This window comes from Leuresthes tenuis, unplaced genomic scaffold (genome assembly GCF_036924035.1).
Source record: "Leuresthes tenuis unplaced genomic scaffold, fLeuTen1.0.hap1 SCAF_24, whole genome shotgun sequence".
NCBI lineage: Eukaryota > Metazoa > Chordata > Actinopteri > Atheriniformes > Atherinopsidae > Leuresthes > Leuresthes tenuis.
This window is the reverse complement of record NW_027325378.1, coordinates 15,892,170-15,917,705: the sequence shown is the minus strand read 5'-3', so window position 1 is coordinate 15,917,705 and position 25,536 is coordinate 15,892,170. Positions and strand designations below refer to the sequence as shown.

General features: G+C 38.3%; 1 protein-coding gene across 1 annotated transcript in view; it reads left to right on the top strand.

Moving 5' to 3' along the window:
• The window catches only part of ctnnd2a (catenin (cadherin-associated protein), delta 2a), a 222,402-nt gene that overhangs the window by 116,266 nt on the left and 80,600 nt on the right, over positions 1-25,536 (top strand). Inside the window, exon 12 of the mRNA XM_072378041.1 lies at positions 10,470-10,773. Coding sequence (XP_072234142.1) covers positions 10,470-10,773 — 304 coding nt within the window. The remainder of the gene's footprint in view (positions 1-10,469; positions 10,774-25,536) is intronic.

Genomic DNA, 25,536 nt, shown 5'->3' with positions numbered 1-25,536 from the left:
TCTTCGTGTGTAACGTTCACACATGTGTGTTACTATGAACATCAGCCAGTGCTAAAATTGTGAAAAGACATAATGAATGCAAACTAAGGACAATAAGAAATATAATTACCAAACATTTGTTATTTAGAAGTACACATCCTTTCAGTGAAGCACAGTTTGGCACATTTTCTATCAAACTCACACACTCACATACACTTATTCTCACCAGCTCCCTCTGCAACTCCATTGTTGCCTGCAGTGTATTTATAATAAGGCCTCAATGAGCTTATCTCAATGTGGGTTTAGGTACGCCATGTTAATCCCATTTTGGTATCATACTCGTATAAAAACACCCAAGTTGGTCACGCCACATTCACTGCTTCTTCTATGTCATTAACCAGCTACACTTAATTGCTATCATTAACATTTGGGTCAGAATCATGGAAGTAAATATGCCACCCTAGACCAGTGTTTGAGCTGATAAGTTTAACTCACTTGAAAGGCATGTGAGAATTGCTGTAGAGAGCAGAGCATAGCTTTTGAAGTACATTTCCAAGTTAGGTAATTGAGCTTGCTCATAGTCGTCTGGAATTTTGCTTTGTGTGAATATCAGAACTTTTCATGATGTACAGCAATAGCATTGTCTTTGCAGGACGAAAAATAATGAATAAATGTGCTTCAGAAGTGTACAGGGACTATGTTATCTATAGTTTATTGTGGCTTGCATTTGTAGTTTCAGTAGATGGGGGTAGGGAAACTGACAAAGAAATTGTGCACTCTCTACACAAATCAATAGAGTGCAGATTAGACTGCTCGCATTTAATTGCAACGCTTGAGGTTTCAATGCACTTTCACAGTGAAAGGGTCGTTTTTATAGATGTCTTATGTTGTTGGAAATAATTGTCCATCACATTATTTCAACATGAACTTTGTTCATGTCATGCAATTTTTGGTTCATGTAATTACAGTGGAGAAATCTACAGACCAAACACGGACAGCACCTTGAACTCACTGTGCCATTGAATTAGCACTGAGCCGTAAAACTGTGTGTTTGAAAGGCATGTTAAAAGAGTGTGTGTTGGAAAAAAGAGGTGGTCTAATAAGGTCTCATAATGCACTGAGTGATGGCACATAATGAACTGATAAGGGTTGTGCTGACATAGTGAGCTGTAAGTCATTAATTATGTCATAGTGCCTTTTCTTGGCAATGGCAAGCTCACATTATTGGTTCATTAAGCTGGCATGGATCAATGTAATTAATGCTATAAGTCATTCCTTCGCTGGAACGAAAGAGGAGACGTTTGTGTGAGTATTAAACATAAAAAATTCCCAAGTTGTAGTCAGTGGGTCTATATGAGGTGCACTATGTTGAGTAGTAGTATGAGTAGTGTAAACCAGGCATTCAAATCAAGCTCACTGTATTAATTTGGAGCATTGGGCATCACATTACTTACTTACCTATCCTTAATACTTACCTTACCTCTTAAGATCCAATTAGGAGCTGAGCAGCAATTTAAGTTACTGTAATTGTACAAGCATGTTTTTTCGTTTTTTTTTTTCAGTTGTTACTGTTTTCTGACCTAGTTTAGCACTGAGAGACAGGTGAAAAGAAATGGAGCAGGCAGTAAACAGGATGCGAGGACAAGCGCGCACTCATAAAAACCTCGAGCTCAGGAAGCTGAAATATTCCCCGGGAAAGTTTTGCGCTTGCTGATAATCTTCTTTGCACTTAAGGTTTTTGCATAAATGGCTTTTGACACAGACTAAATGAGTTTCATTTTTTTAATTTATTATTATTTCTTTTAGGCTAAATCTAAATCGTAGAGTTGTGCCACAATTTTGTTCTAATGATTTATGTTTTCAAATGAGTAATCTTGGTACGTTCTGAAGAAGCTTCATTACAACTGTCATTCTCCTCCATCTAGCAGGAACATAATTAAACGATTTAACATTTTGTTGCAGGGAAGTGGACGGCAGCTTGACAACATACTTTGACAGTTGGCTCAGTTTGAGCTTGTTTTGTTTACCTGTCTGCTCAGCTTCCCTCGGCTTAGTTCACCTTTACTTTAGTTGTTTGCGCAAGTGTTTCATGAACCATGTTGTCACTGCAATCCAAAAGCATCTGACAGAGATCTAAAAGTTTGTTACTGAATATTTCCTCCAGAAGTATGTCTATATCTGGTCAAACATCTCTCTCACACGCACACACCCTTCTTCTGTAATTCTTCTTGGCTCCTGCCACGCACTCCATGCTGTATTTTCCTAGCAACTCAGCACATACAAAATATCTTTCTTTTTGTAGTGTCAGTGTATGTCAGTATGAGTCTGTATCTTACATGCAGTGTTGGCTGCAACACATATATTTCTTTCCTAGATGAAACCAGGCCAGTGCCCAAGAGGACTGCAGGTTAATGTGGCCTATTTTAAGCAATTATTCCTGCTTGGCCAGTGTCTCTAATGCAGACATACATTCACATTATTAGTTTTTTTTTCTTTAACACTTTGTGTCTTTCACCATGTTTTCCTTTTGCTTTATTTATTTTTAACACAAAGATTTCACCATCTCTACTACTGCTTTTGCTTATTTTCTCTCTTTAAAATAATTTTCTATCATTATCTCATTTCTCATCCCTCTTGTAAGAAGGTTGAGCTATTGGCAACATCATTCTCTCCAGTATATTTAGAGGAGGTGGCTACAAATTCTTCAGCAGCCTTCTAATCATTATGCCACAATTCCACTAAAACTGATCTTTTTTTTTTTTAAGCATCAGTAGAACCAGATGACCAAATCACGACTAAAAGTGTGAAGTATTGTTTAATGGCATGTTTAAAGCACCTTTTTTTTGTACGACAAACACTTCTTCAGAAAGTCCTGTTTTGTTTATTGTGTCATGTTGCAACTCGACAGTGCCATACATTCCTTTATTGAAGGAGCTGAGCAAATTGTGAGCCCCATTGTTCATATTAAACGCTTTACTTCAGGAACACTGCTCTGTGTTTATCGGTTATGTTGAATGCTGTCTTTCATTTGAGATACTGAGAGATGGATATTATGAATATTAACAAGTCCAAATACACAGTACATTGACGTGAATGGAGGATAATATTCTCATAGCTTAGTTTTCAGTTTAATGTCTGTAAATTCTTGATGTATACGTAAAGGTTTGGGTTAACTTACAATGCTGTGCATTGTAGCATCTGTGCTTCATTATAGGAGTGTTCTGCCCGCTTACTCTTTTCTTCTAAGTGGTGATAGGCACTAACTTTTTGTTTTAAATGAAACAAAATATTTGAACACGCATTTCCCACTCCTCCTCATTACTTTTCTAAACTAAATCATATGCATTTCCCCGGACAAGGGATCAACTCTCTTACATAAGTTTGTGTGTGTGTGTTATATGATGTTTCTCCAAAGCAGGATTATTTTTTGCTTGAATTTGCAGCCCTGTGGCACTGACTCCCTCACCAGTGTGATGGTGCACACAGGAGAAGGAGAGACAGAGATATTGGGAAGGTCTTGCATTAAACCATCAAACCAATCTGTTTTGCCCTTTGAAACATCTGCTTTCCATCTGTAATGAGATCTGACATCCTAATAAGGGGGACAGAACAGAGGGGGTAAAGTAGAAGGGGGATGAAAAAGAGAAAACAAGCCAAAGAGATGAGTGACACAAAAAGAAGCACAGAGAAGGTGCACACATCCTACCATACATCATCTTGCCAGAAGGCAGGAAAAGTTCAGATCTTCTCTTAAATAGAGAAATTGACAGATCCCTGAAATCAAAGAAGATGAAGAGAAAAAGGCTCATTTTAATTTGGCACATATTCTCCAGTGTGCAAATGTGGTTTTCCATATTAATCATGGCCAATAGAGCTGTCTCTGTATGTTTGCGCAGCTACTGTTAAGTTGATGGAGTTTTAAAGACTCATTCTTTTGGCATTTTACATACAAACTGTCCTGTATCCACATGTACAGTTTGCAAACATACACATATACATATTTTAACTAAATATAGCTAAATCCTAAACCTCAACAGTGGGTAACAACAATAGGTAAAGATAGTCTGCTATTACAATAGTAATTTAGTAACGGAGTCTTTTTTTCACAGGGTTCTTTTTCCATTTAATGAGTACAATCAGCTTAAATTAAATTACATGCACATAAGACGTACAAATTAATTTCAAAATGGTAATATAATTTTTTTTTTAAAAAAACACTAAAATGAAATACTTGGAAAGTATGTTTTTTGATCAGTGCTCAGAGGATTAAAATAATTCATTACACTGCATGTGGAGTCACAGTTACTAATGCTAATCAGTAGTCATTCCCCGGGCCAATCCTAAATTTTGGGCCAATCCAGGTGTTGCTCACAAAATAAAGCTGATTTCAGTCCAATCCTTTAGTCATTTTTTTTTCTCTGCTGTCTACCTTAAGCTTCTCGTAATGCTACGCTGCTATCCAACACAGCAATCCCACACAGTCAGGCTTTTGAGCATGCATGTGACGGTGATTGGTTGCACAGAATATCCAGCGAGTGCTGATCATAACTTTAACTGATAAAACGCTGAATGAATGTCAGCATTAGCTGTCAGAGTAACTCGATGACAGGTCAGAGTAAAACTTAACTGCATTTGTATGCTCTCTGCAGTCTATCAACTGTTGATACGGCAAACTAAGCATCACTATGTGACACTTCCATCTAACCCTGAGTAGACCCTGAGGTCAGTTGTCCATTTAAATTTTTTACATTTGTTCTTTACATATCCAGTGCAGCGAAATTCGATCTTTTCGCCTGAGGCATCTCCTTAGTCACTTTAATGTGTTACTCACCAGGCGCGCGCTCTCTCTGTGTCACCAGGTTAGATTGGGTTTGTTTTGCTCGGATCAATTTCTGCCTGGCCTCTGATCCTGCTGGTCTTTTAATGGACCCGCTCTCTTATGAGCACCAGTAAAGACAGAGAAGTTTATTTCCACTTACTTGTAATGGGATGTTTTTGGAACAGTTGTGCTTGTTAAAAGCCCCCACAGTCGTACTGAAGCCAGCACTATATTGAAAGTCAATGTCTTCCATCAATTTAATTAAGGTAGGAAAGAAAAAGTAACATAGAAAAGGAGAGAAGAAGAGCAAGAATGAAAGCAAGTTAAAACTTGTTTATTTCTCTGTAATTTAATGAAATTTCTCTTGAGCAGTCTCTTTTCAAACAGATTAACTACCACCTATGGTACTATTGCACTTAGTCAACAATATTCGGCTTCACATGCAGTCCAGATGACTTACGCAGTGGCTTAAACCTGTACTGTATTTACAGCGAGGTTGTGCTGAGGCCTCAGAAACCTTAATTACCAGCTCAACATATCAGACTTATTTGAAAGATCAGCCCAATTTCTTTTTCCCCAGGGAAAACATATGGCAATTCCAAAATAGACGTTTTTGTCACCACACATGACTCTCTCACACTCCCACAAATAAATAGAAATTCATAAGTACACGCACACACCATCTTCCCAATGCTATCTTGGTTGACATAATCAGCATATTCTTAGCTTTGTCATCAATAATAGATTCCTAACAGTTAGAAGAAATATTCATTTATTGTCCTCTGAGATCATGCTGATATTTAGTAAAATTCACTATTTTTCCATCAAATCAAGCAGTTTTGATACCTGCTGAGTGTTTTTCTTTATGAATTTACTGTTCATTGTTACATACAGAGTCTTGCATTTTATTATTTTACATTACATTACATCACATCGCTTATTATGTCAGAGTTTCCCAGTTGTTTTTTTCATTGTTGTTCCAAACCCTAACAGGTTTCCAAAGCTGGGCTCACAATTCAGCCTCTTGTTTTGATTTTATTTTGTGGTCTTCTACAACAGGTTTATATGCTACAGTGCTACAAAAAACAGCTGAAATTTAATATGTACAGAAAGCTATTTGAGGCCAAAATCTCAACCTAACACATTTAAGTGTGATATATTTCCATCTCTTGTTTAGGGTGCATCCAATATGGCAGATTTAAGTCTTATGTCGTCAGTCATACATTTTTCACTGTTATGACATTGAAAATATGAAAAGGCTGAAATATGCTGAAGTTTTTTCAAGACGAGTGACAGAATGATAATGCGGATCTATAAAATGTTATTATTTTCTGTTTTTTTGTAGGATCTGTTTGCTATGATACATTTGTACAGCCATGTGTCAGGCTTCGTAGCTCTGATTGGTTTTAGGTCTGTTCTGTTGAATTATGAAAGCAGATACCCCAGACTAATTTTTGTGTATTTGTGTGACCATGCCTTGTTAGGAGAACTGCTAAAATTGAGAAAAATAATGATAACAAAATAAACAGATTTCTCTATGACTTTGACTACTGTCCCTGCAAAACATGAACATTTGGCAGAAGTCACTGACCTGCAGTCCCAACTATGTCTTAGCGTCATGCCCTGAGAAAGACATGGTGTCTTCACTCATAAAACAAGCCTCCTATGGCTAACACTGTACAAAATGTTGTCTTCCTGTGGGGGTGGGCATCAGTCTGTGTGCGCCCATTATTGTGCATGTGAATCTTTCAGTGCTTCCAGCTCAGGAACATCAAGGGCTGTATGTTGGCCGGGAGTCCCTCCCTGGGATAAACGGGAGGAGAAACAAATCCTCACTCTCCTGCACATCCAGTGTGTGTGTTAGCTTTGGCAAGTGTACTTTATTCATGGCTACTCGAGGCAATGTTACACGTACATGCTGTAAAATGACCTCCAAGCATTAGGGAACAATGTCGTCCGCACATGCATGTTCAGTACATGTCAGTCATATTTAGATGTCCATGTTTGTGTGCTTCTGGTGTTTATAAGTGTTTGCGGGAGAGAGATGTAGACTGTAGTGAAGAGCTTTGTGTAATCGTGCTGAGCACTGAAGCGTGTCGAGAGAAAGGACATGTCCTCAGCTCTGATCACATAGTCTACTATAACCCCAATAGAGGGAGAGAGATAGACAGACAGAGGGGTGTTAGGGAAGAAAGAGAGGAAGACATGAAATGGATTGGTGATGGATACAGAATGACAGACAAAAAGGAATAGGAGCAGAGTGATAGTGAGCCACAGTAATCGAAGGAGGGCAGTAATTCCAAGGGGAGGTTACCAAAGAGGTGCATGTGAAAAAAAAGATGGATGGCGGTAAAGATAGAGAGAGCATAAAGCAGCAAAGAAAGATAAAAGGGCAAGTGAGGGGAGTGATGGTGAAAAAGAGAAGACAAATGTGTCTGAAAAAAATGAATGTAGAGATGATAGAATGCGAAGTTAGGATAGATGAGGAAATCTTAAAGGATTGGCTGCATCCCCTCTATTTTTTTTTTGTCCCTCTCTCCCTTCCTCTATCTCTTTTAATTCAGCTGGGGCTTCCTATCCTAGCCCACAGAAAAAGTCAGCCCTACTCTAAGCGAGGCGGCCCCTCAGCTGACTGGCTAATTGCAGAGGTATCACTGTGTCAAATGACTAATAGAGTTTCCCTTCCCATCGCTAATCTGCCAGCAGGAGCACAGCCGCGATTTGTTTACTTTATGCTGAAGCAAGGGAATACAGAGACACTCCTGCCTTTTTATATCCTCTCAAACACAATTTCACGGTGCCAGAGCGTTGGATATTGGAGGTGTTAGTGGAACATGCATGTGTGTATGTGTCTGTTGGTACACACATAAGTCACATTTCTTGATAAGTTTGATATTTCATAAAACAGTGGAGTAAATTTGTCTTCAGTTGCTCTTCAGCAATGTTTTAAGGACTGGTCAAAAATGTAATTACTCCAAAAGGTTAAACCCCCAATTGAACTTGAATTTAACTTTAAGAGAGGAGTGAATGAATACTACATGGCTCCCTGCACATCTTTTAGCAGGATACATTTGTAGAAAGTGCCTTTCTGCTCAAGCGTAGCAAACTTCCAGAGAAAAAGAGAGGACCGGAAAGAACTGATGTCACACTTGACAATTGTGAGAGCTTTATGTACTTTAATTTTTCTGAGCATTATTGATTCTATACGTCTGACTCAATGTTGAAAGTGTGGCATTTGGACACTTATTATGCCAAGGTCTATCACTGTCCTATAGTTCTGAAATGACAATTACATTTACTTATATTGTCGGTCAGGTATGATCTCAGTCTTAATACTAAATCCACCTTGACTCTGATAAAGGCAAGCCTGTGTTACATAATTGTTTGTTTGCAAAATGAAAGGCCGTGAATTCAATTGTGCACTCCAGCCATCTAACATTCTCAGAGATGTATAAATACAGTGATATAGGGTTTATTGGACTCAAAGGTCAAGTCATTAGTCAGAACACACCATTACCAGAGCAAATGGTAAATTCAGCCACACATCATTCATTAAAAGATTGAGTGAAGAAGGAAATTAAACGCATATAGAAGCATTGAACAGATGACTACAAAGTAATGGAATGTGAAAACAAAAGAGAGCGAAAACAGCATACTGGCTAGGAGCATGTCTCTATCTGTGTTTCCTAACATCTTATCATATAATTCTTGCTTTGCTTCCATTATTTTTTCAGCTGCAACCAAAAATAGTCCCATTCACTGGTCACAGCACAAACTATAAAGTAATTTGACAGGGTTTTTCCATCTGTCCTCTTTTTGCTGTTCTTCCACCTTCTATTTTGCTCTGAGGTTTGTTGGATGTGGGTGTCAAGTCGTATAGAGAGTGCACACTGACACTGGCAAAGTTAGCCTCAAGCCCCAGCTACTAATGAGACGTTCAGAACGACAGACTCACCACAGACACCATTTAAAGAGAAGACAGAGATTTGCCTTTTGATGGGAGTAACTCTGCTTCATTACCTTTCTCTACCCTTCTTCCCTTTCCTCATTGTTAGCAGATATATTCTATTTTTTTTAAACCTGGCCCTCATTTCTCAGCTGTTTCTCTTTTCCTGCTGAATTCTTAGGATCTTTATCAAATTTGAGGCATCAGGAGAAAGGCTCACACAGCTTCCCAGTCTTTTTTACTTTCATGCTGTCTCGTTGGCAAAGATTTTTTTTAAAACCTGATTTTAAAGTCGGTAAAGGAATATGCTAATGTGGTTAAATCATCCAAAATGGTCCTCGTGCCACTCCTACAGGGCCAAGTAATAAAAATTTCAATAGGCGCTTTTGAAAACAATTGAGAGATGGTTCAATCTTCCTCATGCACCATACACGTTGTAGATGAGACAGGCCAGATGTGTGTAAATGTGTGTGTGAGAGAGAGAAGGGTGAAGAGGAGAGCGGTAAGAGGGTTGTGAAGGTCAAGTAAATGCCAGCACTCAAGACAGCGCTAAAGAGCAAGTTTGTCGGTCACATAATGATGAGACACTCAACCTTAGCTCACACTCGCGTCCAAATGACCTACAGTCCTGTCATTCTTTATTTAATTCATCCACAAGCTTAAATGATTTATCATGTTTATATACAAAATGCATGGCAACATGTATGCATATGTTGGGTGTGGATTTTCCTAAGCAGACATGTTTTAAAGGCTGATTCTTTATGTACGGAGACTCTTTGGTCTGAGGTAAAGCCTTAGTCAGTCACATGGCTACATCTTGATTTTATGGCTCTGAATTATCGCTTACTGTCTGAGTTACAGATTTACAGTGTTTTTGCATGTGTGTGTTTCAGTTTGCACATAACTTGGTCCTAAAGACAGATGAGATCTCCTCCCTTTACTCAGTCTGTCTTAGTATTTTTTCAGCAGAGAAAGACATCCCCAGACACACATTAGTGCGTTGATATATCATCAGTCCATTGCAACAGAGAAGGAAGGCGACAGCTAACCTCCCAGTGTGGGCTGCTCTCATCCCCAGGCAAACTCCCATTTGATATCCAAATCCTTCTGAAGAGAAATACAGAAACTTGATTTTTTTTTTAAAATTATATTTTGTTTTATCCATTATGTTTTTTCATAGTCCTTTTTTACTCACTAAGTTGAGGTCTTACTGTTTCGGTGATTGTCCCATTGCTCTCAACACCTGCTATTCTCAGAAAGTGAATATGTTTCAGTGCGTCTTGATGACGGGTGGACGAGTCATTTAAGTGGCAAAGCAAAGATTATAGTGCACTTAGCGTGTAGTGAAAAATGTTATTGCATTTGTTAGTCCTGATTCCACACGCAATATTCTTCACAGTACAACTCTGAAGAAGTGCATTGTATTATGTGTATATTATGGAAATATCAGTGTGTCATTGTGTTAATTGACTGACGTTACACTTTTTTTTCCATATTTTTAAGATATTTTCTTTATCTATCCATTTGGAGTTGTTTTTTCCTAACAACCTGTTCATTGCTCTCTTTGCCTCTCTGCATTTCCCTTCCTTTCCTGTACTTTTCTTCACCTCCTTCTTCCTCTCCTTCTCTCCCCACCTTCACTTTCCTCTGTAGACCTAATCGTGCGTGTTCATAACCAGGTCAGTGACCTAAGTTATGTCCTCTGTCCCTACTTTCCCACCATAGCACCCTCCTCCCCTGGTGTCGACTCCGCCCCTTTGCAGCGCACAGGAAGTCACAGCACTGGAACAGGAAGCTACGGCCGTGGAGGGAACAACTATGCGACAGTGGGGCCAGGATACACCTCAAGCGGAGGTAGTGGAAGCGGAGACGTATATGGCTCAGATCCTTATGTGGCGGACCCCTACCGCACCCTGCAGTACTGCCCCTCAGTGGTGGAATCTCCATATAGCAAGTCTGGACCGGCCCTGCCGCCTGAAGGCAGCCTGCAGCGTTCTCCTTCTATCGACTCTATTCAAAAAGACCCGAGGTAGGATGAAAGCAGTGGTGCAGAGTGTGTGTTGCTTGCATCTGTATGTGTGTATACTTATCTTTTCAGAGGTTTATTAGACCACTACCACAGCATTGATGCACAAGATGCTTAAAGGCTGATTGAAAGGACAACGGGGGCAATCAACAGATCTATTGATGTGTGTGGAAAAATACATAGGTTTGCCAGGGCGAGTGCACGTACAGTTAGACTAATTTATTCATTTTGATTCAGTCCCTGAAGGCTTTTGTTAACCATAACCACTGACAGCTAAACTTTATAGTAACTCTGACAAAAAAGTAACATAAACCCAACCCAAGCCACAGAACAACATTTTCACCACTGGCCTTCTTAAAGGGAAGTCTTACAGAACATAAACTTATCTGACTTCATGTTGTGATTGCTTTACAATTAATATAAGCATGACTTATCACCGACCCCTTTGTATCACATTTTTTTAAAATGCATCTGAGGCTAAAAGCTCAAATACATGGCAGTAAATCTCCTGATCAGTTTTAGGTAGACACGTTTGTCCTAAATTATCACACTATGGCATGTTCTCGATACATGAAGACCATGCTTTTTGTTGCATAAAAGCAGCTGTATATTATTTGGTTAAAGAATCACAATTTTGAATTAGAACATTTAGCAGATCCAAAAAGCACAGCTTTTTCTTTATTTAAAGAAAACCGCTTTCAGAAGTTCAGGCCAATGACAGTAATTTTATTCATATTCTAGACAACATTATGTTAAGGATCGAGTAAATATCTTTTAATCCGGTTATGTTTTTATGTGTGTATGTGTGTTCTTTTTAAACCAAATGTAACCCATATGTACTAAAACAAAATAATTTATAAAACAAAGTGTTACTCCAAGCACACACCGGTTGCATTCAAAATTCTATCACCTCAGTTGGTATCACACTGAGTGTAAAAGAGTCCTACTGGGCTGTGATCACTTCTGTCTTCTTGTCTTTGCAATTAAGCAAAGCTCACTCTCCCCTCTTTATTTATATATTACATAGGGCTCTTGATGTATAATTCCCTTAATTACAGACTAAGAGAGAATGAGACACGTAGATCAAGTCTCAGCAGCAGCTATCAATCGCAGGAAGAGAGACAGAAAGGAGAGAAATAGACTGAAAGCGATGAAACAGTGAGAGAGAGAGAAAGGGGGCAAGAATTATTGAAAAGAATAGCAAAGATGGAGAAAAAACGATCGCATTACTTATTTGCAGCCAAATAAACAGAATTCCCCACAAGATTCTTGTGAAAAAGTATTTTATTCATAATAAGGCCATGACGGTCCATTATTGATGTATTGTGACAGACTAGCTCAACACAGTCTCATGTTTCCACAGTGGAAGTTAGATTGAATTTGGCAAATGAAACAGAATTCCCAAACTGTGGTATTTATTTTGCCACTTTATTGACTTTGTAAAACAAACACAGAAACTTTTAACTCCAGGGAGAAAATCTTGGAGGTTCATTTTCTGTTTTTTCATTTTCTTTCTATTCATGTAATGTTTTTTTTTTTTAACCATTTCTTGTTTGCTTTCTGCACTTTGTGGCTTGCATATCTGGATCATGTTTCCAATTTTTGCACCCTAAGTGAAATTATCATTATCATTAAGGCAAAGTTTGTGCATTTCTTTTTGAGTTCAAAGAATTGTATATTTACATATGTATACATTGTGACATATTGTCTCATTTAGGGACGGTCATTGCAAATTAGTTCAAGCTAATAACTTGTGTGGCGAGTGACTTCTTGTATGTGCTGCATTTAATAGGTAGACTAAAATATAAATAAGTAGAAATACATTTATACAAGAAACACTGGAGAACAAGATGTAAACACAGATGACTAACTGTGTCACACACATTTATTACTATCTAACACAAATTTGGAGATAAATTTTTTTTTGCTGCCAGGCATTACAGTACAATGCAGAAATCACTCTGTATATGTTTGCTCTATTCGTGGTTTATTCTTCCTGAACAACTATGAAACATTTGAAAAGTTATGTTAGCTCGTGCGTCCATGTTTGCTGTCTCATTTAGAATAACTTCTTTGTAAGTTTTATATCTGCTGTTTGATCCACAACACACCGCCTGAGACATTTTTTCATAGTTAATAATGGGATTTCTTTTAAAAAAGACCTAACACATAGGTGACGCAGGTGTGTGCTTTTCACTGGTAAACAATTTTGCAACCTGTCTAGTTTTATGTACCAGTCAAGTAAAATATCATGAGATAGCAAGAGCAACAAACAGGAAATGTTTTCGACTCAGTTTGTTCCTTTTAATAATTCAATTTAATAACGACCAGTCAGCCTGCAAAAAAAAACAAAACAATACATTTTTAGACTGGAGCTGCAAAAAGAAAATGTACACATACAACAACATTTTAAAGAACTTTTTCACTTTTCTTCTGATATAGTTTATATTTTGTAAATCTATATCTGCAAGATTAAACATTGTCATCATTTCAAATAATTAATGAGTCTTCTAGTGGACCGGTGTAGTCAGTTTAAAGAGCAGAACACATTTGTATGTGACTTATGCTGAGTTATACTAATAGACAGCAAACTAAAACTTGATATAACTCTGGTATGAAGAGAAATCAGTATATGGCAGATATGCTTTAAGTCTATTTTATATGCTTTAAGTTTATTTCATGTTAATGCTCCTTTGCTTAGATTCCATTATGCCCAAACACTGATCTTACTTTAACTTTGAGATGCCATAAAAATTATTAAGAAATTAATCACCAACTGTGATAAACAATTACCTGTTTTTAATATAATTTGACCATCTCTTATGATGACAAATTAAAAAAAGAAGGAACATTTCCCAAACCAAATGTTAGGGCTCCCAAAACAACCTGTACTCTGCTGCACTCTCTTTGCTCTTTTTTAAAAGCTTGTTGACTTTTTTTGTGGCCACTTGAGACTCTGTCACTTCTTGTTTTGGTATTTTTGCATGTTTTCCCTTTTCAGATGTGTATGCCCTGTGACATTCCTTCCAATCTATTCTTACCTTGACCAGTGAAAACATGAGCCCAAAGCATTATTGACCCACTTCTGTACTGAACAGTTGAAGAGGCGTTCTCTCATAAAAATATGCGCCCTTTATTCTCCAAATGCACATTTGCTTGTTGCAGCTTCAAGGTTGTATTTTATTTTGACCTTTATGATCATGATGATACCTTCTCCATGAAGCTCTTGTCTGCAAGTGTGCTTGCACAATGGGACAGATAATTGCTTTGATAACCTACAAGCAGTTCTTTTTGAAAGTTTCCTTTGTCTTCCAGGCTTCAGCTTGACCTAAACTGAACCTTTTACTGTTTATTTTCTTAATTGCATGATGAAATGATAAAAACAGTTACCTCTCATAACTCTTACACCTCTGATAGCTGCCTTCTTTTGCTTTCCGCATACTGTTCAGAGTCTATATAGCTGCTTAAAGGAGTCTGGGGCTGCTGATTGTAAGAGCCATGTTTGATGAGTTAGTGTATTTCTAAAAATTTGAAATGAATCTTAATGTTTAAACGACTCTTTCATCTTTAATGTTGTGCCTTTTGGAGATCGGTTAATCTTTCACACACTATTTGCAGAAAGGCTGCCTTTTATACTCCACTGTGCAGTCATCTTTGTGTTCCTAATATCATTGAATTGGAGCCATGTGCTACATTTCTCTTTGTCAGGAGGTTAAATAGCCTCCTACTCAAACTTCTCTCTCTCTCCTGCTGTAATTGGATCTAGCTGAGCTAACATGAAGTGCTAAATGAGTTAGCGACTATTAGAGACAAGGAACTCCGAGTTAGGGCAGAGGTCATGTGTGTTTGTATTAGTGTGTTTGTGTGTGTGTGACGAGAAGAATGTATATTTTATTATGATTTGTTTGCATATTCTGTGTCACTTATGTATCTTTTACAGTAATCCGTGCATGTATGTATTGCAGCCAGCAGCACAGATCTTAACAGAGATCATTGCAGTAACACAGGCCTCTACAGTTGCAGAGGAGTGAGCATAATAGGGCAGAGGTGATGAAAGTGACACAAAGAGAAAAGTCAATAATTATTAATGGATGCGACTGAAGAGAAGAGACAGGGAGAAAGGGTTAAGATGGGTAAGAGGGAGAAGGAATTAGTGAGAATGAAGCCACGGGGAAGGAAGCACAGGAGAGGAGGGTAGGGGGAGAGATCATGTATAAAGAGGAGAGAGGGAGGAGAATTTGATTTTTGAAAAAGAAAAATGGAGGCTGGTTGGTAGATAACAGTCAAAATGGAGGACATCAGCTAAAAAGAAGAATGATAGAGAAAAAGTGCTAATGCAGATAATTATCTGCCTTGATGTTTTGTTTATGTGTTCTCCTTTAAGCCCTCGCTGTAAAAAGGGAGTTTAAACCCCACTGTGTCTCCTTGTTAAAACTGAATATTAAAATATAGGAAGCATAATGATGAGCAAAGGCGGACAGAATAGATGAAGGCAGAAAAGAAAGTGAAAACTAATGAACAAAAAGAAAAGGGAATAATAAAAGGGAACGGGAGCAATTTAGATAAGAGATAGTTCAAATAGATATTTGTTTCGGATGTAACGTATATCCAAGACTGAAAAAGTAGAGGAAAGAGGAGCAGAGAACGATGCAAGAGAGAGAGATGAACATTGGCTCCGGGAAGATGGGAGTAAAGGACCAAGGAGGTTGGGGCTTTGGTTATTGTTTCAAAGTTTACAGCTTAGGAGACATTTAATACCGTGGGTCCAAAAACACCATAAAGGGAAAGTTACGGTAGTTAAAGGGACATTCAGTGTGTTGCAGGAATAAGGGCTGACAACAAGAAAAATTTTAACAACCTGATCAAAAACAAGACTGTAGTGATGTTTCAATGGCTGGGATGTTATTAAAACAAAAACAAGACATTTCAAGACGAGATGAATCATATTTCCCTAATTTTAATCAAACCGCTTATTTACATTTTCTCCAGAAATTCAAAATGCATCCATCCGCTGATCATGACTGTCGTGTAAGTGATGTTTGATATTAAGATAAAGCTCAAAATTTGTACATACCACAAAAAAAAAAGCTTTTGTGGCAAGAACAGTAAAACATAGAGAAAATCCCCATTTTCCCCCCACTGTTTGCTGGATACATTTGAAACGGTGACACGAAATTGCTATTTACAGTACCTAGATATGATGTGATCTGGTGTGACGTGTCATTGACATGGCTTGCTATCTATTGTCAGAGTCTGTTGGCGCAGAGCCTCAACACATCACTTTATTAAGGCTGCATTGGTCATCAGTGACTCTGTGCATGTCTGGGAAAGTGTGTGTACATTTGTGTATGTGATATTCATATGTGGTAACAAGTGACTAATGCGGTGCATTGTGTCATGTATTCTAAAGGACAATGACATGTAAGTGTGAGTTTGTGTTCTTAGAAAAACAAAGAAGAAGGGAGTTATTATGCATTAATGGTTCTTGTCCTTCACTCGGGTGTCTGTACATGGAGATACATGTGCCTGTATTCTTTAGTGTGTCTGTTGTCTGGTTGTGTATAAGGGCATTGTGTGATACATATGGTTCATACATGACTCTTTCATGGAGATACTTGATTTAGTAAGACATGTTACAGGACAGCACTTCATCACAGCAGACGGAGATACAACATTCAACATGGGTTAAATGCTGAATGTTGGATGGAAATATTTAGCACTATGGATAGAGACAAACAACGAAAAGATACTGCATACTAAGAAATGCAACTGCTACAAGTAGAACCATAGAAAGCAGGCTTAAGTCCTTGCAATAGTACTGACAAATCCTTGCTACAGTCTTACAAAATTAAGAAATTATGGTTTAATTTCTTAAGTAATAAACAAAGCTACACTTATGAATTTTACAATAATTATTTTTTTTTAAATTGAAAAAATTTTTTTTACAATCCATGGAGAGGCTGCACGGTCGTGTGGTGGTTAGCATGGTCGCGTCAAAGCAAGAGGGTTCTTGGTTTGAATCCCGGCTGGGGTCTTTCTTTGTTAGGAGGGGAGTGGAGTTTGCTCCCCATGTATCCCTGAGTTCTCTCCAGGTACTCCGCTTTCCTCTCACCATACAAAAACCTGCATGTCAAGTTAATTGGTGTCTCTAAATTGACCCTGGCAGTGACTGTGGGCCTGGATGGTTGTTTGTCTCATTTGTCTGTATGTGGTCTCGTGATAGACTGGCCACCTGTCCAGGGTGTACCCCGCATCTCACCCAGTGACAGCTGGGATAGGCTCCAGTCCCTCCACGACCCTGAGTTGGATACTAAAGATGGATGGACTATGTCACAGGATTATTACAAAGACACTGCTGGCTGAGAGTTTCTCTTTTGGTCTCATTTGACAACATTGTTTTTTATGTCCTTGTAAAGTTGAAATTCAAATGTTTGAGATATATCCTGGAGATATGACTATAACTACTAGTGAACTAACTAGTTTTGGGTCGAGATAATTGTTATGTCCGTTAAAAATGTTCATACAGAGTTAGAGGCAGTTACAGAGGCCATCAATATCTTGTTGTCATTCATCTGTGTGGTACATCAAACATGGGGAAGGGATCGAAATGAAATGGCACTGAGAGACAGATGAAAGAATAGGTTGGTAGCTGGGTGACTCAGGCAGAGACTGCAAGGACAGGAGGGGTGTAAGGGTGTGACAGTCACAGGGTGAACCAGGGATTTGAAGAAAGAGAAAGGAAGGAAGAGAGGGAGACGGTTAGAGGAAAGAGGACACACTCTGTTGGCTCTCAGCACGGCCCAGGGGTAATTTCCTCTCCACATGAGAAATGCATGCTGGGATATAAAATCACCTCCAAGGGAGGGTAATGATGCATTGCCAGAACCTTGGCCCTGAGGCACAGCTGTGTGTTGGTGTGTGTTTGTGTGTGTGCGTGCATGCATCTGTGTCCTGGCCGTCATCCCTGCCTGTTCTGGGTAAATTGCCCATTGTAGTTATTTTCCTTTTCTGAGGTGTCCTATCTATTTGTGTGTGTGTGCGTGTGTGTGTGTGTGTGTGTGACCTTGGGATAATAACTGCAATGTGTGTTGCCTCCCTCTTTGCAATGGAGAGCTTCATCCTAAAACGGAGGCCTGGGAGATAAAAAGATGGCCACAGAAAGAGTGGCTAACTGTGAAACAGACACACGTGTACACACATTAACAGTTAGACTAAAGACTTTAGTAACACTGTCACGGAGTAAGGAATTAGATTAGAAAGCATGAATGTTTTTGTTGTGTTTACTCTTACAGTGGTTGATGCACCTTTTTTGATTGTGAGAGATGTTTGTGTGATGAATGGATTTGGGTAGGAAGATCACACATCCTTTAAAATCACTTCATGCCTTATTATTTCTCGTGATGATGACTGACACAACAGTTTCTTTGATCTACATTAAGACCCTTTACATACAAATATAAGAAAAGACAGACAGTTAAATGTTAATATGTGACCTTTCAGCTGTTTTATACCCAACAAAAGTATTAGAATTGAAGCTTTTACTTTTCTCCTCCTCCCACCGTCTCTGTGCGGTTCTGTCTCCTAGCACTGATGGTATTTGAGAGGGATTATGGGAAAATGTCACACCAGCAGAATTACTGTATATCTTCTCTCCTCACCACACCTCACTTCACCTCCCCTCTTCTCGAGCTCAAACCTGAGCGCCTCAAAGCCGTAGATGTTCATGTAACAGTGTTAGAAACAAGACATAAATGTAATAATAAATGTTAATTTGTTGATGCTAGACCTATTGAAAATAATCTCAATATTTCACCCACTACAATTTTATTAAGAAGAGGATTTGTACAACACTAGTTCTTGTATTTGATGTGATATGAATAGTTGATATTTAAAAATGGCTTTTATCGTGTGGCTGTCTTAGAATCTAGTTGATGTGTGTGCATAGCGATCTTTTGCAACAATTATTTTGGGCTTTAGACATAATATGTTTACAAGAGGCTTTTTCTTTTTGGTTTCCTATGTAACAAAAAACCCAGCTGTGAGACACTAGTACCATAACTGTATGTTAACTTAACCTTCAGTACTGTGTGATCAATTCTCTGTTGTAATTTCTCTTGGATTTAGTTACCTTTTTATCAGCATCATCTCCACAGAATATTCTCAAGCAGCTCTTGCTATCTTTGTACTCATTCTTTCATGAGTCACTGAGCTGTAGGTCTCCTGTGCGAGAGAGACTTTGACCTTTTGGCTGAGTTGCTTGCCAGAAATCAAGCTCCGATTCCTTGTTATTGCACCCTTTGTGATTCATTAATGACCAGAGAACTAAAATTAAGCTTATTTTAGAGAACAGAAATACAGGAGCTAGAAATAAAAACATATGTAGCACTTTTAAGAGGAAATCAAGTATGTTTATTAAATCTTCACTGAAAACGAAAAGTTCCTTCTTTCATTCATTCTTCAAAGTTCATTTCAAAACATAACATCAATATTCTCCTGCTATTGAGTTTCACTTTTTGCCATGCAGCTGTGGAGGTACAAAAAGACCTCATCATCTCATAATACATCCCTCTGGAAGTGCTCACACTAAAATAAAACACTTAATGCCCACTCACACTCATACACATAGGCCCACAGAAACTGAACCAATATTTTTTTTAATCTAAATTCCCATCTAGCATACTGATTAAAGGAGAATCAAAGTAATTTACCTGATGCTCTACAAGCATAAATCAGAAGAATAGAAGAACAATTTGACTGGTGGGTTGTCTCCTTAATCGAAGGCCAAGCACAATATATAAGATACGTGATTAAATTTTGACCTTTAAAAACTTTGTATTCAGTTTCTCTCATTCAAAAGAGAAAATCTCAAATAACAATTTGGCACATGTAACACCTACAATTTCAGTCTCTTCTGCTGCCCTTTTCTAAAAATGAGTTGTTCTCCGTGGTGTACTAGATGCAGAGAAAATGCATATTTTAACAAAGATGATAAATATTCCCAAACTTGTAAGATCACAGGAACATTAAACTAAATTCAGTTTCTCAAAATCCGCCAGTGCGGTAGGATGCCAAGAAGTGGCTTGTGAATTAAAGCTTTCGTCCCCAGACTGACTGAATCTGGAAGAGAAGATGAAACAGCATCATTTGAACCTTGTTCCATACCACCCGCTACCTTACTGCACTTGAGTGAGGCCCTTGAAGTCCTCAGTTCCACCAGTGGAGCTGCTCAGTCACCACCAGACTGTGGCCGTCACAGGGTCAGTCTGAAAAGGCTGTCATTATCCATAAATCTAACCATTAAATAAAGCGAAGCTAATCTGGTCATGGTGTGCAGAAGGTAGCCATTTTCTCGGATCCCCACAGCAGTTATTTAATGTGTGAAGAAACACAGCTATTTATTGTATAAAAAGTTGCTGTTTGGCTCTGTCATCGTGTGATGATTTATTTTCATTCCAAGAAACTTTTTATCTCCTGTGATCTGGAGAGTCAATCAGTTTTTTTTCCCCGAGTCATAATAAAATAACACAGAGGCATCCCAGTGGCGCCGACTTCATTTATAAACACTCCTCTATCATGCATCCATCCCTCCGTCTCTCTTCCTCTCTCCATCACACCTCTGCAGGTAGAGATTGTTCGACAGTGATAACGAGTAGGGAAGTGCTGGCTTTTATACGGCATCTGAACTGTTCTCCCTTTGCTTTCAATCTAAACACACATTTCTCTTTCACTCCCTCTTGTTGTCCTTTGTGTCTATTTAGGTGGCTGGTCTATTATTTTTTTAATTACCCCTTACCTCTATCCCTCTCTTTGCCTGTATCAATCTTTTCTCCTTCCTTTTCACTGCACAGTGTGAACAGATTCTACTGTGCCAGCAATAGTCTGTGTGTTTGTGGAGCTTACCGTATGCTCGCTTTTTGCTTCCGAGGGTTTGAGCTCTTTCACCTCATAAAATCAACAGAGCTTGTCCTTTCAGCCAGACGTATGCTTTACTGCGTCGTAAGCCAAACGCTAATCTTAATAGAATAATTGCGAAAGTAGAGCAAGAGATAAAGAAGACAAAGAAAAGGGACATTTTAGATGAAAAAGTAGGAACGATTAACTGAAAAATAGGTGGAGGGCAGCCTCTCTTCTGAGTCACTGCACAGTGCTGCTGGTGTTGTCTTCCCCTTTATAGAAAAGATGTGAGTGTGTATTTACTTGTATATCTGTGAGCATTGATTCATACTGCAATAAGTAAGTGAATTCATGCGTAATGTGTTTTGCTTTCCCCAGTGTGAATTTTGTATCTTTTCTATATTTGCCTGCATCACTTGGCTTATTTTGTAGTGTTGAAGTGCAATTTGTTGTGGCTGGGGCCTGAGTTTCACAAAGTAGTGTCTTTATGTACATCAGGATAGATCAGTGTAAAAGGAAAATAAACAGTGTGTTGCATTTAATTTATTCTGAAATAACTGTCATTTTGAGTGGTAATATTGCTTCAGGTACTGCTATCCCGATGCAAATACACCATCACAGGAGAGTGTGAACTAAAGATATCTGGCAAAATATGCTAGATGGACATCATGGGTTTACAGTTTTTAGCTAGGTTGAGTGAGCATGTAGAAAATAAATGTTTTCTTGTGAGATTATGCAACTTCATTTGTGGCATTGAGGTACTGCATCCTGAATATGAAGCCATTCATAAATCCAAAATTCAGATGATATTAATCAAAGAGGAGGCTAATTAAATTTCATGGCTGCTATCAAGATTCGCAAAGAGAAGAAGACACTATTGAGTGCTTACTGCCATGAAGTCTGTTTTCTTTGCATGTTTAGTTAACCCAGTGTATAGTATGCAATATGTAATATATTGTGTCATTCCTGGCATGTTGCATATTATGTGTCTTTTGCACTGAGCTGTTCCTTTTGTCACTTCCATCCATACCCTTTTTTTTTAAGCGAATGAAGAGGTTGTGTTTGTGCAGTCATGTGTTTGATTTCATGACATGTAGCATCTAATACCATTTGGTTGAGATATTATGAGATATACAGAGAGATATGTTATTTATACTTCAATAACATAAGTAGAAAAAGGTTTAATTTTCATCAATCTCATCTGTTCTATTATCATTGCAGCCTTCCATCTTCTATAATTACTATGCCTTATCTTATTACACATATGTTCTAAATCTTTATGGTATCTCAATGGTCGGCATTATTTTCAGCACGTTGTCAGACAACCTTTCACCAAATACTGTATTGGTACTACTGTATAAAGTATTGCTGCTACTTTATTAGCCAACAAATACTGCAACTGTGTAAGCAAATAACTTTATTATACTTTATCCTTGTTTTCTTTTTTGATGGTTGCATGCACTCACACATACTTACACAAACACGCTATACAGAAAGCAGTACTGAATATTAATACACCCACATTCTAACTCTCACAATCCCCAAGGAGAGCTTAGTCACCTCAAGGTGAACTGTAAGCCAAGATCACAATTATCATGTAATGTGTGATATGAAGAAAACTAAAATGAATGCTGTTTCCATTTTGATTTAGCTCTTTAAGACCTGCCTAACTGCATATTCTTGCATAAAAGACAATTGACAATGACTAAATAATTAAAGATAGAAAAAAGGTAATATGCTGTAATATACAGATACAGTCCCTTTTGTATTCCTTTTAGTTGTATCATCCTTCTCACTTATCGTATTGTTTGGTTGTCAGTTTCCTCCAGATCTCTGTTTCCACTTTATCCGTTAGTCGTCTATTGATATTGTTGCTCCAAGGTAGCATATAAAGAACCAACAATCTGTGAATATTGACGTGTTAATATGTTTGTCAGCATGTGTGTGTGTGTGTGAGTGTGTTGGCAGTTCATGTGATGCTCAGGCACATGTGAGTATAGGTGCTAAAGAGAGACAAGTCAGAGAAAAAGTGCATTTTGAGAAGTGCAAATCAGTGGCCGTTTTTAAATTTAAATGCCTCTGATTGCCTACATGTTGTATGTCTTTTTTTGTTTGATGCCACAGTAGATATGACCTCAGTAGTAAATAGCTCTGTAAAGTGAATCTAGCAGTGTGTTGCATACAGGTGCATACAAAAACACTCACACACGCACACACCATGTTAATATTGTGCTTGACCTTATCATGGAGATATTCATTTGACAGAATAATTCTGGATCATTTGTGCGAGTGAGATGCACAAGGACTCACACTCTGACAGTGTGGCACCTTCATTAGGGATGAGGCCTAAGGGCACATTTGTTGGTCTCACGCATTCACACACACCCCCACCCACACACATACACTCTCACACACACATATTTCTTCATAGGCCAGCATCCTCATTAGCATCATCACCATAAAAATAGCTCACCTTTTGTGTTTGTTATTCAGAGGCCAGAGGAGACACATTGACATGATTGTACAAGCTTGCAAATCAAGACACAATGGGGCAGTAATTTTTTTAGCATGCTCTTGTTCATCTGTAATCTCAAAATGGGGTCTATAGTTTGATTGACCTACTGTAGATGGTGGGTATTTGATTGCCCGATTTTGTGATAGTTGTTCACTGATACGAGTTTAAAGGAGGCTCGGGTTTAGTCATATTGAAATAAGGGACAAATGTGTTAATCCCACACAGAATCTTTAATCATAATTTGTCATTTGCTGAAACTATCACTATGCTCCGACAACACTGTGAAAAAAAGCAACTACCACAGGATCCTCTTTTTGCTTCCTCCACTACTTGAAGGAATGAATTATGTTTGAGTGAAAATGACCAGCAAGAGCCAGTGGGCTCTAACTGATGTGAATCACTTCCATTTTTAACCTCCTGTGGTTACTCACCGTCATGTGCAAGACAGTGTTTCTACAGGGAGCATCTGTGGAACAAAGCTGAGAGACGGTAGAGAGGGAGGGGTAGGAACCTGCAAAATGTGTTAAGTCAAATTTGCAAACAAATTTCACTTTCTTCTCAATTTGACCAACTTCTGCTTTAATGATATTTAATGTTAATCTCTTCAAGACGTAATACCTACTTTTAAAGGACAGAAAATCTATATTTTGCCTCTTTAAATTATTGAATTAAAAACACAAATACTAATTTGTGAGTTTTGATTTAATTGCCATTTGCCTTCTCTATGATAAGCACATAGCTTAATGTTTGGGTGTTTCATAGTTGAAACTGTATTGTGTTACACTGTACACACCTCAGTTTCAGTGAGAGTGAAGTATAATGCACCATAATAGTCCAGGTCACTTCAGCTGCTATTGACCCATCTAATGAATGTTTGAATTGAGAATATGTTTCATTGGCCCATTGTTTGTCTATGTAAACATCCAGTAATTGCAGTGTGCAGCAGGGACTAGTGCCACCGAGCTCAAAATCACTGATCAGCAAATGCAAGATAATAACAGTGTGAATGTGTGTATGTTAGTAAATATGAGAACGTATCTTTGTGTGCCTTCAGTGCACAGGCTTTGTGCAAGCGTGTGCACTTTTGTGGATATGTGTGTGCGTTACTGAAGGTTTAGGTACACCTTTGCTTAACTAAATAAGCAAATTAATTCTATAGGCTGTGTATATGCATGGGTGAACAGCCTTCTATGGGTGTGTATATAAATGAACACCTGTCTGTCAGCCTAATGTTCTATTCGATTAGGCCTCTGATTCTGTGTGTTCAGCTAATTGCAAAGACTTGGTGCCAGCGCTTAAGTTTTCCTTACCTTGGCAAATCGCTCCATGGCTCTGCACACTAATGTTCCCCTTGTCCACCCTTTCCAACCTCACAAACACATCCTCTCTTACAGTAGATTATCTTTACTATTTCATACTATAAAAACACTTGTCCTGAAGACAATATTAAAACAGCAAACAGTTGAAAAACTAAGCTTCTATTAACTACTGCAAGTAGATGACTTATTTGGCACGAAGAACTTTGGACTGTGATACAAACAGATATGAAAACCATTTCCTTTTCCTACAAATTCTAAATACTTGAAAATTAGCCTTTTTCTGTATCAACTCCTTCTATCTATATTAGAATTCTAAGTTAGTTTACCTCAAAACATGACTTGGCATTCACTCCATGAAGTACAGATTACTTTTAAACTGGGAAGTTCAGAGTTAATCAACTGCTCCTTCACACTGAGAATAGCCACTTGAGGCATGTACCTCCCTATATAAATCTAGCATGTATGGCCAACTGAGTGTGGACCTTTGAGCCTACCCTACCCAGCACGTCTTGTATGGGTTAAAGCTAGTTGATCTGAGAAAAGCTGGGAATCCTTTAGGGAGAGCATGTATTACAGCACAGTACACTCATTGTTTGAGCTAAGGAAGTCTGGGTATTTCTGCACGTACCCCAGTTTCCATAGGTTAAAAGCTAGGTCAGATCACCTGCACGGATGGAGAAAACCATGTACACCGACAGTCTTAGTCACAGTCTGTATCTTTGGACTGGAAATTAGTGAACAAGCACAGGAAGAACACGCTAACTCCATACAGAGTTTGCATGTTCTTCCTGTTAATTCCAGCAAGCTAAGGTATGAACCAAGGACCTTACTATGTGAATCAAAAGTGTTTCCCTCGCATTCAGCCCATAACACAATAACTTATTAACATAATAAAGTGAACACACATTATAATTGCTGAAGTTCTGGCAGACACTAGCTCTTTTCCCACCATCGTCCCTTTGTTTTATTCCATCTTAGTCATTGTCAACTTGCGCCTCTCATTCTTCTCACTAAATCCTTTGTTCACTTTTATTCAAC